The sequence below is a fragment of the Electrona antarctica genome (assembly GCF_951216825.1).
Source record: "Electrona antarctica genome assembly, chromosome: 8".
Lineage (NCBI taxonomy): Eukaryota > Metazoa > Chordata > Actinopteri > Myctophiformes > Myctophidae > Electrona > Electrona antarctica.
Genome location: NC_136789.1, coordinates 32494487 through 32507979, shown reverse-complemented (window position 1 = coordinate 32507979; position 13493 = coordinate 32494487). Strand labels below are relative to the sequence as shown.

The 13493-nt window shown below is 49.9% G+C and overlaps 1 protein-coding gene across 1 annotated transcript in view; it reads right to left on the bottom strand.

Moving 5' to 3' along the window:
* The window catches only part of LOC306927617 (kelch-like protein 23), a 42106-nt gene that overhangs the window by 27144 nt on the left and 1469 nt on the right, over positions 1–13493 (bottom strand). Inside the window, exons 2-5 of the mRNA XM_079507418.1 lie at positions 11608–11805; positions 9572–9706; positions 9289–9480; positions 8959–9102 (exon numbers count right to left, since the gene is read on the bottom strand). Of these exons, the coding sequence (XP_079363544.1) occupies positions 8959–9102; positions 9289–9480; positions 9572–9706; positions 11608–11793 (657 nt within the window). The 5' untranslated portion in view covers positions 11794–11805. The remainder of the gene's footprint in view (positions 1–8958; positions 9103–9288; positions 9481–9571; positions 9707–11607; positions 11806–13493) is intronic.

Below are 13493 nucleotides of genomic sequence, written 5' to 3'. Positions count from 1 at the left end.
CAGATAACCAACACACCAACATAGAATCTACAGCTTGGTAGACTACAGATAACCACCACACCAACATAGAATCTACAGCTTGGTAGGCTGCAGATAACCAACACACACCAACATAGAATCTACAGCTTGGTAGGCTGCAGATAACCAACACACCAACATAGAATCTACAGCTTGGTAGGCTGCAGATAACCAACACACCAACATAGAATCTACAGCTTGGTAGACTACAGATAACCACCACACCAACATAGAATCTACAGCTTGGTAACCTGGCTGCAGATAACCAACACACCAACATAGAATCTACAGCTTGGTAGACTACAGATAACCACCACACCAACATAGAATCTACAGCTTGGTAGACTACAGATAACCACCACACCAACATAGAATCTACAGCTTGGTAGGCTGCAGATAACCAACACACCAACATAGAATCTACAGCTTGGTAGGCTGCAGATAACCAACACACCAACATAGAATCTACAGCTTGGTAGGCTGCAGATAACCAACACACACCAACATAGAATCTACAGCTTGGTAGGCTACAGATAACCAACACACCAACATAGAATCTACAGCTTGGTAGGCTGCAGATAACCAACACACACAAACATAGAATCTACAGCTTGGTAGGCTGCAGATAACCAACAAACCAACATAGAATCTACAGCTTGGTAGGCTGCAGATAACCAACACACCAACATAGAATCTACAGTTTGGTAGGCTGCAGATAACCAACACACCAACATAGAATCTACAGCTTGGCAGGCTGCAGATAACCAACACACCAACATATAATCTACAGCTTGGTAGGCTGCAGATAACAACCACACCAACATAGAATCTACAGTTTGGTAGACTGCAGATAACCAACACACCAACATAGAATCTACAGCTTGGTAGGCTGCAGATAACCACCACACCAACATAGAATCTACAGCTTGGTAGACTACAGATAACCACCACACCAACATAGAATCTACAGCTTGGTAGACTGCAGATAACCAACACACCAACATAGAATCTACAGCTTGGTAGACTACAGATAACCAACACACCAACATAGAATCTACAGCTTGGTAGACTACAGATAACGTAAGTTATGGCTATAACTATGGATCTATGAGACCGAACGATGACCGTCACTACGGTCATAACAACGAATGATGCCCTCATCTTCCTCTTCTCGAGACCAATATATCAAAAATGTCATGCCCACATGACCCGGGGAGGCGGTCTCACCGTATAAATTATGCCCGGTGAGGGCGGCTCCGCCTCCAGCCTCGAACGCCTCAGAACGTTCCGAGCGACAGGAGATAGTGACGGTCATCGTTCGGTCTCATAGATCCATAGTTATAGCCATAACTTACGATCTATATCGACCTCACTCTGACCGTCACTACAGTCATAACAACGGATGACTTATACCAACCGGGTCGCGAGGAACAGGGTACTCAGCCCCATCACCATCTCGCTGGGCAGCTGCAAGCAGGACGGTGGAACCCAGCGATAGCTGGGATTCCACGTTCAGTCTGTAGAACCTCGCAAATGTGCAAGGCACAGTCCATGAAGCCGCTGCACAAATGTCCTCCATGGACACTCCACTTAGTGCAGCCCAAGAAGTGGCCACCCCCCTTGTGGAGTGGGCCACCACATTCTCAGGGACCGGCTGGCCTAGATCAACATAGGCCGCCGAGATTGTGTCCACAAGCCAATGCGACAGCCGTTGCTTGGACAAGGGAAGCCCCAACCTCCTGCCCCCATAGCAGACAACAGCTGCGTGCCTGTGCCTCGTATGGCCTGTGTGCGATCCACATAAGCACGAAGTGCTCGGACTGGACACAATGTAAAAAGGCCCTCCACAGTTTCCTGGGGGCCCAGAGCAGAACGCAATGCCGTAATTTCCAGCACTCGGTTCACCGTCTGCGGAGTAATTACTTTGGGCAGAAATGCCGGGTTAGGCCACAGCGACACCCCTGTGCCCTCGGGTTTCCACCTCATGCAGTCTTGGCTGACTGACAAGGCCTGCAGCTCACCGACGCGTTTGGCAGAGGAAAGCGCCAAAAGAAGTGCCGTCTTACGAGAGAGGGATTTCAGATCGGACTGATCCATCGGCTCATACGGGGCTCCCATCAAGGACCGCAGTACCAGAGGGAGATCCCAAGCAGGGGCCCTCAAGGCCCGTCCGGGGCGTAGCCGCTTGACACCAGCCATGAACTGAGTGACAAAAGTATGCCTACCAACTGGTAGCCCATCAACCTCCTCATGCCGGTGGGAAATAGCGGCGGAATACACCCTGATGGTGCTGGCTGCTCTGCCAGCATCCAAGAGGGACTGGAGAAAACGTAAAACCAGGGATACGTTGCAGGTGACAGGATTCGCCTGCTGGCCACCAAGAGAACTCTGTCATCTGACGATCTCACCCTGTGAAGCACAGGCAACAACAGGTGGATCGGGGGAAATGCATAAAGGAGCGCTCTCGGCCAAGCGTTGGCGAGAGCGTCCATCCCGAGTGGGGCACTGGTCTCTGCCAGGCTGAACCACAGAGGACAATGAGTCGTGCCTTTTGAGGCGAATGGATCTACGTAGGCTACCCCGTGCCGATCCGATATCAACTGTGCCACCTGGGGGTGCCATCTCCACTCCCCAGGGGGCAGTCTCTGACGAGACAGATAATCTGCCACAGAGTTTACTCTGCCTGGCAGGTGCATAGCCCTCATCGAGGAAAGTAGAGGATAAGCCCACGTCCACAGGCGATGGGCTTCCCTCAGGGACTCCAGAGACCTGGTCCCTCCCTGATGGTTGACATGAAACACCACTGAGGTGCTGTCTGTCCGAATGAGCACGTGCTTCCCCCTGAGAAAGGGCAAGAAGTGCTTCAGCGCCAGGGAAACAGTCCGGAGTTCTAGCACATTGATATGGCGTCCTCTCCATCGAGAGCGCCATACCCCCTGGACTGACCTCCTCTGCCATACCACGCCCCAACCTTGAGGCGAGGCATCTGTTGTCACCACCTCTCGTCTCGCCGGGACCAAGCCGAGAGGGACTCCACTCAGCAGGAATGCATTGTCCCGCCAGCGGCGGAGATAACCAAGGCACCTGCGAGTGACTCTGACCTTGACCCCCCTGTGTAGACAGGGGTCCATGTGAAGGCCATTGAACCACCTCTGTAATGGGCGTAGATGTAGCAGCCCCAGAGGAGTGATTGCTGAGACTGCAGTCAGCATGCCGAGCAGTCTGAGCCATGTTAGGACGGTCAACCTCGCCCCCAGGCGGAAAGACCGCAGGAGGTTCTGAATTCTCCCCCCCCTCTGTGCAGTCGGTCGTGCCTGCATCGATACCGAAGCTAGGGACATGCCGAGGAAGGTGGTCTGTTGCGTTGGGAGCAACGAGCTCTTTTCGAGGTTTACGGTCATGCCCAGTGCCTCGATGTGAGCGAGGACTCTGGACGTCACCTGTTCCGCCTCCCTGAACGAGGGGGCGCAAATGAGCCAATCGTCTAGGTAGGGAAGTATCTTCACTCCCGACAGGCATAGCGACGTTAAGGCTGCCCTCATACACCTTGTGAAGATGCGGGGAGCCAGAGACAGGCCGAACGGCAAACTGGTAGACTTTGCCTTGAAAGGCAAAGCGTACGTACTTTCTGTGCTCTGGATGTATAGGCACATGAAAGTAGGCATCTTTGAGGTCTATTGTGGTGAACCACTCACCCTGTGTGATAGCCTGTAGGACGTCGACTGTGCGAAGCATCCGAAACGGAAGGACCTTGAGGTACCTTTAACCCTCTTAGGTCTAGTATAGGCCTGAGAGACCCTTCTTTCCTTGGGATCAGAAAGTAGGTGGAGTAGAACCCTTCGTTCTGTGAACGTGGGTGAACCGTTGTTATTGCTCGTTTGTCCAAGAGCTTGGCCACCTCTTGAGACAAACACTGGGCCTTCACGGGGTCTGTGACTGAAGTCACCCTGACCCGTGAAGGTGGTGGGGGTCGGCGGCGGAACTGCAGCCTGTAACCTTGGGACATTGTTGTAACGACCCATGCATCCCTGGCCTGGTCTGCCCAGTAATTCAGGTGCTGCTGTGAAAAACTGCCCCAGACCCTCAGGCTGTGCCTGGGGGGTTATATGGGGGCTTGGGGGGGGGGGGGGGGGGGCACCGGCTATGTCCTCGCCCACGCTGGGGCTGGCGAAGCCGCTGCCCACCTCTGGGCTGATATTGCCCTCCGCCTGCTGCCGCCTGGTCACGTTGCCAGGTCTGCGGCTGAGGATTCAAGTAGCCCAGGCGTCGCGGATCCCGTGCGCCACGTGGCTTAGAGGGTCGACCGGGCGGTGCCCTCGAGCCTCTGGCCCGTTGACCCCAGTCCTCTGAGGCTGCCTTGACTGCTGCCTACGCTGCAGTGCCTCGTTTGCCTCCGGGCCAAACAACTGGCCCGGCCCCACCGGCAGCTTCCGTAGCGCCTGTCTGCAACTGTCAGACATAGGCGCCTGAGCAAGCCACACCCGTTCGGGGGAGGGGCCCCCCTGGGGATATCATCCTCGTCATGGAACATAGAGTCTGAAGCTCTAGTTGACATGGCGTCATCATCATCATAACCGTAATCTAATTCTAGATCATCATCGCCCTCCGGCTCCTGGACCGCCTGTGGCGGAGGAGCCGGTGGCTGCTGGACCGCCTGTGGCGGGGGAGGAGGTGGCCGTACTATTGCCTTAAGGCGCTCTATTTCAGCCCTCAAATCGTCCATTTCATGGCGATATGGAGCAGTCGTGACAGCCGCCGTTGAACTCTTCCGGGCCAGGTGACCGCGCTCTGCGCGAGACCCGCGTTTTGAGCTTCACCCTCCCGCCAGAAGGGACCCCAGCGGGGACCCCAGAAGGTGGGAGGTTTCCTTTGAACAGGAGGTTCTCCACCTCACGCAGCCTAGCCTCTCTCACAGAGAGTGGTAGAGTGCCACAGTTCATACATGGGTCAATCAGGGCTTCCCTGAGATGACCGACACCCAAGCATGTCGGACACAAGTCATGTCCATCGTCGACTTGGAGCTGAGTGCTACAGGGCGTACGCGCCATAGCTCAGTAGTCTCAAGCCAGTTGTATAGCCAGGCAATACCAGCGAGAACTGTACGATCACAGAACGCGTCAGTAACCTCCAGCAACCAGCGTAGCTAACCGGTCAGGCTAAGATAGCCTGCTGTTAGCTTAATGTCAATTTGACACTTAACTGGGCAATCCCCGCGAGAGCTGTGCAGCCACAGAATGCGTGGGAACCTCCAGTAACGTTTTTTCTCTTTCTTTTTTTTTAAGTTATTTTGATTGATTAATTAATTAATTAGATTAATCAAACAAAAATGTCAATCAGATATTTAACTAGGCAATTCCAGCGAGGACTGTGCAGGCACAGACCATGTGGGAACCTCTAGTAATCTGAATTGTCTTTAAACAATTTAAGTTATTTAGATTAACTAATTAATTAGATTAATCATCAAACAAAAATGTCAATCAGATATTCAACTAGGCAATCCCAGCGAGGACTGTGCAGGCACAGACCGCGTGGGAACCTCCAGTAATCTGATTTTTTTTTAAACAATTCAGTTATTTAGATGAATTAATTGATTAGATGAATCATCAAACCAGCCAACTCCCCCCCCAACGCTGCCCGCCGAGCCCTCTCGGCATAGGGCAAGTCGATGGCAGCATTACAGGGGTCCTCAACGTCCCGCTGCACATGGGCTCTGCCCAAACAAACGGGAAATTCCCGGTGGCCATCACGGGGGTCCATGGCTGCCTGACAACAGCAGCAGACGTAGGAAGCCATAGTAGCTCAATTACCGCCCTACTCACAGTACGCGAACGCACCCGAGGGATATGCAGGAACCCCACCAGCTGCGAACAGCAGTATCAGGGGCCGCAATATAAAAGGAAAACAACCCTAGTACGCGCACGTACTTGAGGGAACAGAAAAACGCAAACCCCAACCCGCTGCGAACAGTGTGGTAACAGGGGTAATAATATGCAAAACTCAAAATACCCACTCACTACACATAAACGTATGAGAGGGGATTAGCATAACAAAAACAACCCTGCCAGCTGCGGACAGCGTAGCACCAGGGATAGCGAATAGCAGTATGCACAAACAGTATTAATCAAAAACATCCACTCACTATACACGAACGTATGAGAGGGAATAACTAACGCAACAAAAATAAACCCTGCCAGCTGCGGACAGCGTAGCACCAGGGGTAGTAAATAGCAGTAGGCCTATGCACAAAATAATAATGTTAATCAAAACGTCTACTCACTATACGCGCACGTATGAGAGGGAATATTTAACGCAACAAAAAGAAACCCTGCCAGCTGCGGACAGCGTAGCACCAGGGGTAGTAAATAGCAGTAGGCCTATGCACAAAATAATAACAATGTTAATCAAAACGTCTACTCACTATACGCGAACGTATGAGAGGGAATAGCAGAATAGCAAGTAACCAAAACAAATCCCACCTGCTGCGCACAGTGGTCTGAGGGAACTCACGTGACTGAAGCAAACAGCTTCTTCTCACCTACTCACAATACACTCGGTATGGAGGGAGGACAAGTTAAAGAAAAATATCACTTTGTGACTCTACTAGAAATACTAGTGTGGATAACTACATCGCATGCGAACCCACGCGGAATTGAAAGGACTACCACCAACTTGGATGGAGCCTCCACTTAACCCCCGCAGCTGCGGACAGCGCAACAACGGGTACAACAATAACAAAAAAATAAGTAGCCGTATCCCGGCCGTTCCGCAACAAACGGAACTCTTAAGGCAGCCTAACTGAAGGGAAAACCCTGTAGGCCAAACAAAACAAGTATACACAACAGCAACGTGTTTAGCTTTAGCAAACAATCACAGTAGGCTATAAAGTCACACAACACTGCAACCCACAGGGACGCAAGGCGCCTGCACCGAAGTGTACGGGTTACCAAAGCAGTGAGTGTGGAAAAGACTACTAGCGAAAACCAAGCAGTCCGCATTAACAGTATATATATATCTCAAAAGATACGATACCATTCACCTACCGTACAGGTCTCATGAGGCGAGAGAGGCAAAGAGGCGGAGCCGCCCTCACCGGGCATAATTTATACGGTGAGACCGCCTCCCCGGGTCATGTGGGCATGACATTTTTGATATATTGGTCTCGAGAAGAGGAAGATGAGGGCATCATTCGTTGTTATGACCGTAGTGACGGTCAGAGTGAGGTCGATATAGATCCAACACACCAACATAGAATCTACAGCTTGGTAGACTACAGATAACCAACACACCAACATAGAATCTACAGCTTGGTAGACTGCAGATAACCAACACACCAACATAGAATCTACAGCTTGGTAGACTGCAGATAACCAACACACCAACATAGCCAAAGCAAAATGTATGCTTATCAACAACAGATAAATGTCGGCTACTGCCATCGGTTAATGTCAGTTTTATTTGCCGATACCAATATTGACCGATAACAGCAATATCAGCCGATACTGATTATGTGGTCATTTACTAGTTCAACTGAACAACACTCAGTATTTACTACTAGTTCAAATGAACAACACTCAGTATTTACTACTAGTTCAAATGAACAACAGCACTCCCGTCACTTATTGTGAAGGGACGACAGGATGAGCAGAGGTTTATTGTGAAGGGACGACAGGATGAGCAGAGGTTTATTGTGAAGGGACGACAGGATGAGCAGAGGTGTTGTTGCTGCGTAATTGTCGAGAGTGATGGCTGCGGCCTGCGAGCGATATTGAACAGTCAAAACTATTTGTATCAATCAATACGAGTTAAAATGTGCCACAGACACTTTAAAAACGAGAGGACGATGCACAAGCAAGACTTTAATCTTTAAGGTGGACCGTGGATAACCTGACTCCGCCAGATGGGGCAGCAGAGAGTCCCCCCTTCCTGCTCCCATCTGGGAACTCTCAGGCAGACTTGATGCCCGGCCACAAAACGGCCTAGCCAATCAGCAGCAGCTAGAGGCGGGATAGCTGCTGCTGATTGGCCAGGCCGTTTTGTGGCCGGGCATCAAGTCTGCCTGAGAGTTCCCAGATGGGAGCAGGAGGGGGGAATCCAGTGTACTCTCTGCTGCCCCATCTGGCGGAGTCAGGTTAGACCGTGGACACATGTCCACTAACGTTACCACTTGAACTAAAAAGCTCTGAGGAAACTGTACAATGATTAAGCTTCATCACAAATACTTTAATCAACTTTCTCCAACAACCTGTGAGTAGCCTCTTTATCAACGTAATAATGGAAACAGAGTTGTCATATATAAAAGCGCATCAACATTATTCACAAAGCTAACCGATTATAGCCTGATTATCAGACTGTAGCTTTCTTGAAGCTTCAGTCTGACATTGTCTCCTGTCTGAGCGATTTCAAGGGGGAGGGGATTAGAATTTCCCTCAACCAGTAGCCATTAGTGTTGTTGTGTGTTGCGCTGCGTGATGACTCTGAAAACGGGACTCGGCGCTGATTGGTTGTTCGTTAGAACCACCCCCACCACCGATTCTCATTGGACATTTTTGTACCAAAGAAATTATAGGTTCACAGTGCAACACCAGACCAACCCCCTTTTTGAAACTAGCTCCTTGCCACTCGCCCTACACACTTCCACTTGGTTTGAGCATAGATATATAAATAATAGAGACGGCACCGGCGGGCCTCCAGATCCCTAAGGCCGCCCCTGACAGAACAATACTGATTATTTACTAGTTCAACTGGATACAAAGGCCCCATTTACACTGGCAGACAAATCTAGCCTGAATCAGATCTGTGCCACATCAAGATTGAAATCCGATTGGTTTAAATGGTCACATGACTCATTTAAACAAATCAGATTCCAATCTGGATGTGGCACAAATCTGATTCAGGCTGGATTTGGCTGCCAGTGTAAATGGGGCCTAAGAAGTGACTGACCTCGTCAAAGCTCTGCCTGCGCTCAGGGCACGTGTTTAACCACAAGATGGCAGCGTCAAACACCATGTCCTCCTCTGGCACATTGAGATGGTCACTGGAGAGGATCTCTGTCAGCTTGTCCACAGAGACAGAGAGGAACTCCTCCTATTGGTGGAAAAGAAAATACATGACATGATCTGAAACATTACCACCTTAAATGATTAAATCTATCCACACAGGTCTGGGTCAGTTGTGGTGGCTACAGGTTGAGTAATAATAATAAAACTAATGTATAGAAGAAAAATCCAACAACAAACCAACAAGTTGGTAAATGTACACATGGTCACTGACCTGCTTGTAGACGACACTGAAGTATTCCAGAATGTAATCCATGCTGGATTTCCGCAGCTTTTCACAGGAGTACTTGTCAGCCACGAGGTGGATCTCCACACAGTTGTTAATGGTCATGTGACGCTGCATGTAGCCACAGCAGGCTTCTCTGACATCAGTGACATCCATCAAGTCTGCTCCTGCCAGCAGTGCCTAGAAGACCACATAAACAACATGTTTCTAAACACAGCTGTAGGACAGGAATGGAGTCCACGTAGTAACGTTCATAATGATAAATCGTTACCTGCACGTTTGCTGTGGAGATGGACACCTCTGAGGTGTAGGCGAAGCTCACCAACATGTTCACCACCTCGGGTTCCACTCCATCCACCTTCACCCTTTCCTGTGTGGACTCCACCATGCCGGTCGTAAACATCGCCTGTGTGTGGGTTGAAAAACGTGGAGTCAAATAAACCTACTGTGACGTACAGAGTCCCAGAGACTTGTTAAGGACAGAGTGGTGTAGACTAGGAGAGTGAAGGGAATCATGCAGCCCTGGAGTGTGACAAGCTCGAGTTTGAAATACATTGTTTTCAATGAGGGCGGTGGCAAATATCAGCATGTGTGCAACATGACAACTGTTTTAAAGTACAGTAACAGCTAAAGTCTCTGTAATGTTTATGTTGTACTATTACATAAAATAAAAGGGATTTAAGATCATTGAAGTTGGGCTGTTGCCTGAGTCCAGTGCATTATGTCAACTTCCGGTCGAGGACTGTGTCACTCTTCGCCAATAGAAGTCTATGTAGAAGAGCCGCCATTGGACTGGCCCCGTGAAGTGAACTGAGTTGGTCTATGTAGGAGAGCCGCCATTGGACTGGCCCCGTGAAGTGAACCGAGTTGGACTGGCCCACATTGGACTGGCCCCGTGAAGTGAACTGAGTTGGACTGGCCCACATTGGACTGGCCCCGTGAAGTGAACTGAGTTGGACTGGCCCATTGGACTGGCCCCGTGAAGTGAACTGAGTTGGACTGGCCCACATTGGACTGGCCCCGTGAAGTGAACTGAGTTGGACTGGCCCACATTGGACTGGCCCCGTGAAGTGAACTGAGTTGGACTGGCCCACATTGGACTGGCCCCGTGAAGTGAACTGAGTTGGACTGGCCCACATTGGACTGGCCCCGTGAAGTGAACTGAGTTGGACTGGCCCATTGGACTGGCCCCGTGAAGTGAACTGAGTTGGACTGGCCCATTGGACTGGCCCCGTGAAGTGAACTGAGTTGGACTGGCCCACATTGGACTGGCCCCGTGAAGTGAACTGAGTTGGACTGGCCCATTGGACTGGCCCCGTGAAGTGAACTGAGTTGGACTGGCCCATTGGACTGGCCCCGTGAAGTGAACTGAGTTGGACTGGCCCACATTGGACTGGCCCCATGAAGTGAACTGAGTTGGACTGGCCCATTGGACTGGCCCCGTGAAGTGAACTGAGTTGGACTGGCCCACATTGGACTGGCCCCGTGAAGTGAACTGAGTTGGACTGGCCCACATTGGACTGGCCCCGTGAACTGAGTTGGACTGGCCCATTGGACTGGCCCCGTGAAGTGAACTGAGTTGGACTGGCCCATTGGACTGGCCCCGTGAAGTGAACTGAGTTGGACTGGCCCACATTGGACTGGCCCCGTGAAGTGAACTGAGTTGGACTGGCCCACATTGGACTGGCCCCGTGAAGTGAACTGAGTTGGACTGGCCCACATTGGACTGGCCCCGTGAAGTGAACTGAGTTGGACTGGCCCATTGGACTGGCCCCGTGAAGTGAACTGAGTTGGACTGGCCCACATTGGACTGGCCCCGTGAAGTGAACTGAGTTGGACTGGCCCATTGGACTGGCCCCGTGAAGTGAACTGAGTTGGACTGGCCCACATTGGACTGGCCCCGTGAAGGGGTCACAACTCTCTTATCTAAACGGTGCTGGTTAAGGAGAATGTCAATCCCTTAACCCATTTAGACCCGAGGACGATTCTACAAATGTCTTCTAAATCCTGATAGTTTTCTGAAAAACCCATGTTTCTATGTCAGTGGTTCTCATGTCAAGCACCCCAAAGATTATATACATTTGGCCGCCGACCCCCATCTGAAAATATTTTGTTCTAGGTAGGGACCCCCCCAGAAGCAAAGATTTGAGTTAAAACGTGCGCTCTGAAATATATTCAACGATTTGCGCCACATTTTCAAGATTTTTCAAAAATCGCTCAAGTATAACATAATCCCTAAAACACTAAAAGGGGTTCCCGCCCAGAATGGGTAAACAACACCAGGCCATAAAATGTGCATATTTATACCTCAAAGTAAGAGCTGATGGAGGCCAGTACGACTCTGTGGCAGGGGAACTCCTGTCCCTCACAGCACAGAACCACGTCACAGAACAGCTTGTCGAGTCGTAGACGGTTCAGTCCCTCCAACAGCCTGTTAGGATGCCCGTCAAGGCGGGAGGGTGAAGCAGCATCACCCGGAGTCCTTTTAGCCATGATGACTCCCTCCTAGAGCAGCCAGTGGACATGGAATACATGCTCATAGTAACGCATCCTTTTAGCCATGATGACTCCCTCCTAGAGCAGCCTGGGGACATGGAATACATGCTCACATAGTAACGTATCCTTTTAGCCATGATGACTCCCTCCTAGAGCAGCCTGTGGACATGGAATACATGCTCATAGTAACGTATCCTTTTAGCCATGATGACTCCCTCCTAGAGCAGCCTGGAGACATGGAATACATGCTCACATAGCGACCACTGTTTGCACTTTAGCTTGAATAAATTTAACAGAATATCCAAGGAGACAAATGACAGACATGGATGCAGATAGGGCAAACGTGCCAACATTAGACATTCAAATATGGAGATCACCTGGTGGGAAGCCTAGCTACCTACGACTTGTATTCACTGACTTGACCGACATTGACATTATGGCACTGGGATCCCCAAGCACTTCTCTTATTTCAGTTGACTTTTCGTATTTTCCATTTCATTTGAACTTTGGCAGCTAAAGCATAAAGCTGCCAAAATTATGTTAATGGAATGTTAATGAATGGTAGACTGCATCGTTTCATCTGCCCGTGTGAAGTTTGCACCTAAACCTAACCCCAACCCTCTCCCGACCCCCAACGCACCTCGGACCAATGCTCCTTCGAACCAATGCTCCGTCGGACAAACCGGATTCAAGATACTGCATTTAGATATATTTACAGATCTTACCTTTGTGCTGTTGGAAGCCTGAATGAAAACAGTACAGCTAGTATAACTACTATACAACTAAAGTATTTAATTAAGACAAACACAGATAGTATACTAACTAACACTATATTGTTTGTTTACTATAAAAAGTTCCTCTGCAGTTTCCCACGCCGTTGCTTGTCTTCTTCTTCTTCTAGAATTATGGTTGAGTTGTTATATAAAGTATAACAACTCAACTGTACTGGAGTATTGTAGAGCCTTCTGTATCACTTCACCAGAGCTAACATAATATTAGTTTACACCACACGAGGGCATAAATTGACCATTGCAACTTTAACTTCAGCATGTTGTGATGTGTATTTATTATTGTCTCCACCAGGCCGAAGGCATGGGGAGAGAGTATGTTTTGCACTCCGTCCGTCCGTCCGTCCGTGTGTCCGTCCGTCCGTCCGTCCGTCCGTCCGTCCGTCCGTCCGTCTGTGAACAGCTAATCTCTGGCACCGTTGGCTTGATCACAGCCATACTCTGCACACACACTCCCTGGATGCCAGAGCTGAACCTCTGCTCCAAAGTTTTCACATTGGCCTGTTATAGCGCCACCAGGAGGCCGCTTTGTGCAAAACAAATGTTTTGACAGTACACCTACAGATTTTGTCCAAACATTACGCAAATTGGTACACAGTCTCTCTAGAGCCATTCAACGAAACGGGTCTTTCAGATTTTTCAGACTCCATCCTGATTGGCTACGATTGGCTTCCAAAGTTCGCAGGAGTGCTCCGTTTCAAACAAAATGCTGCAAATCATGAACACATCGTGTGATTTCCGTGAAATCTTGCACGCACATTCCCACTAGGCCGAGGAACAAATGCCACTTGAATATTTTCAACTCAGCCTCATGGTGGCGCTATAACTGGCCGATTTGTGTTTCTACCTATAACTGCACCGATCTGTGTCAAACCATGTATGCACACTCCCTAGAGGCCAAGGAAAAAC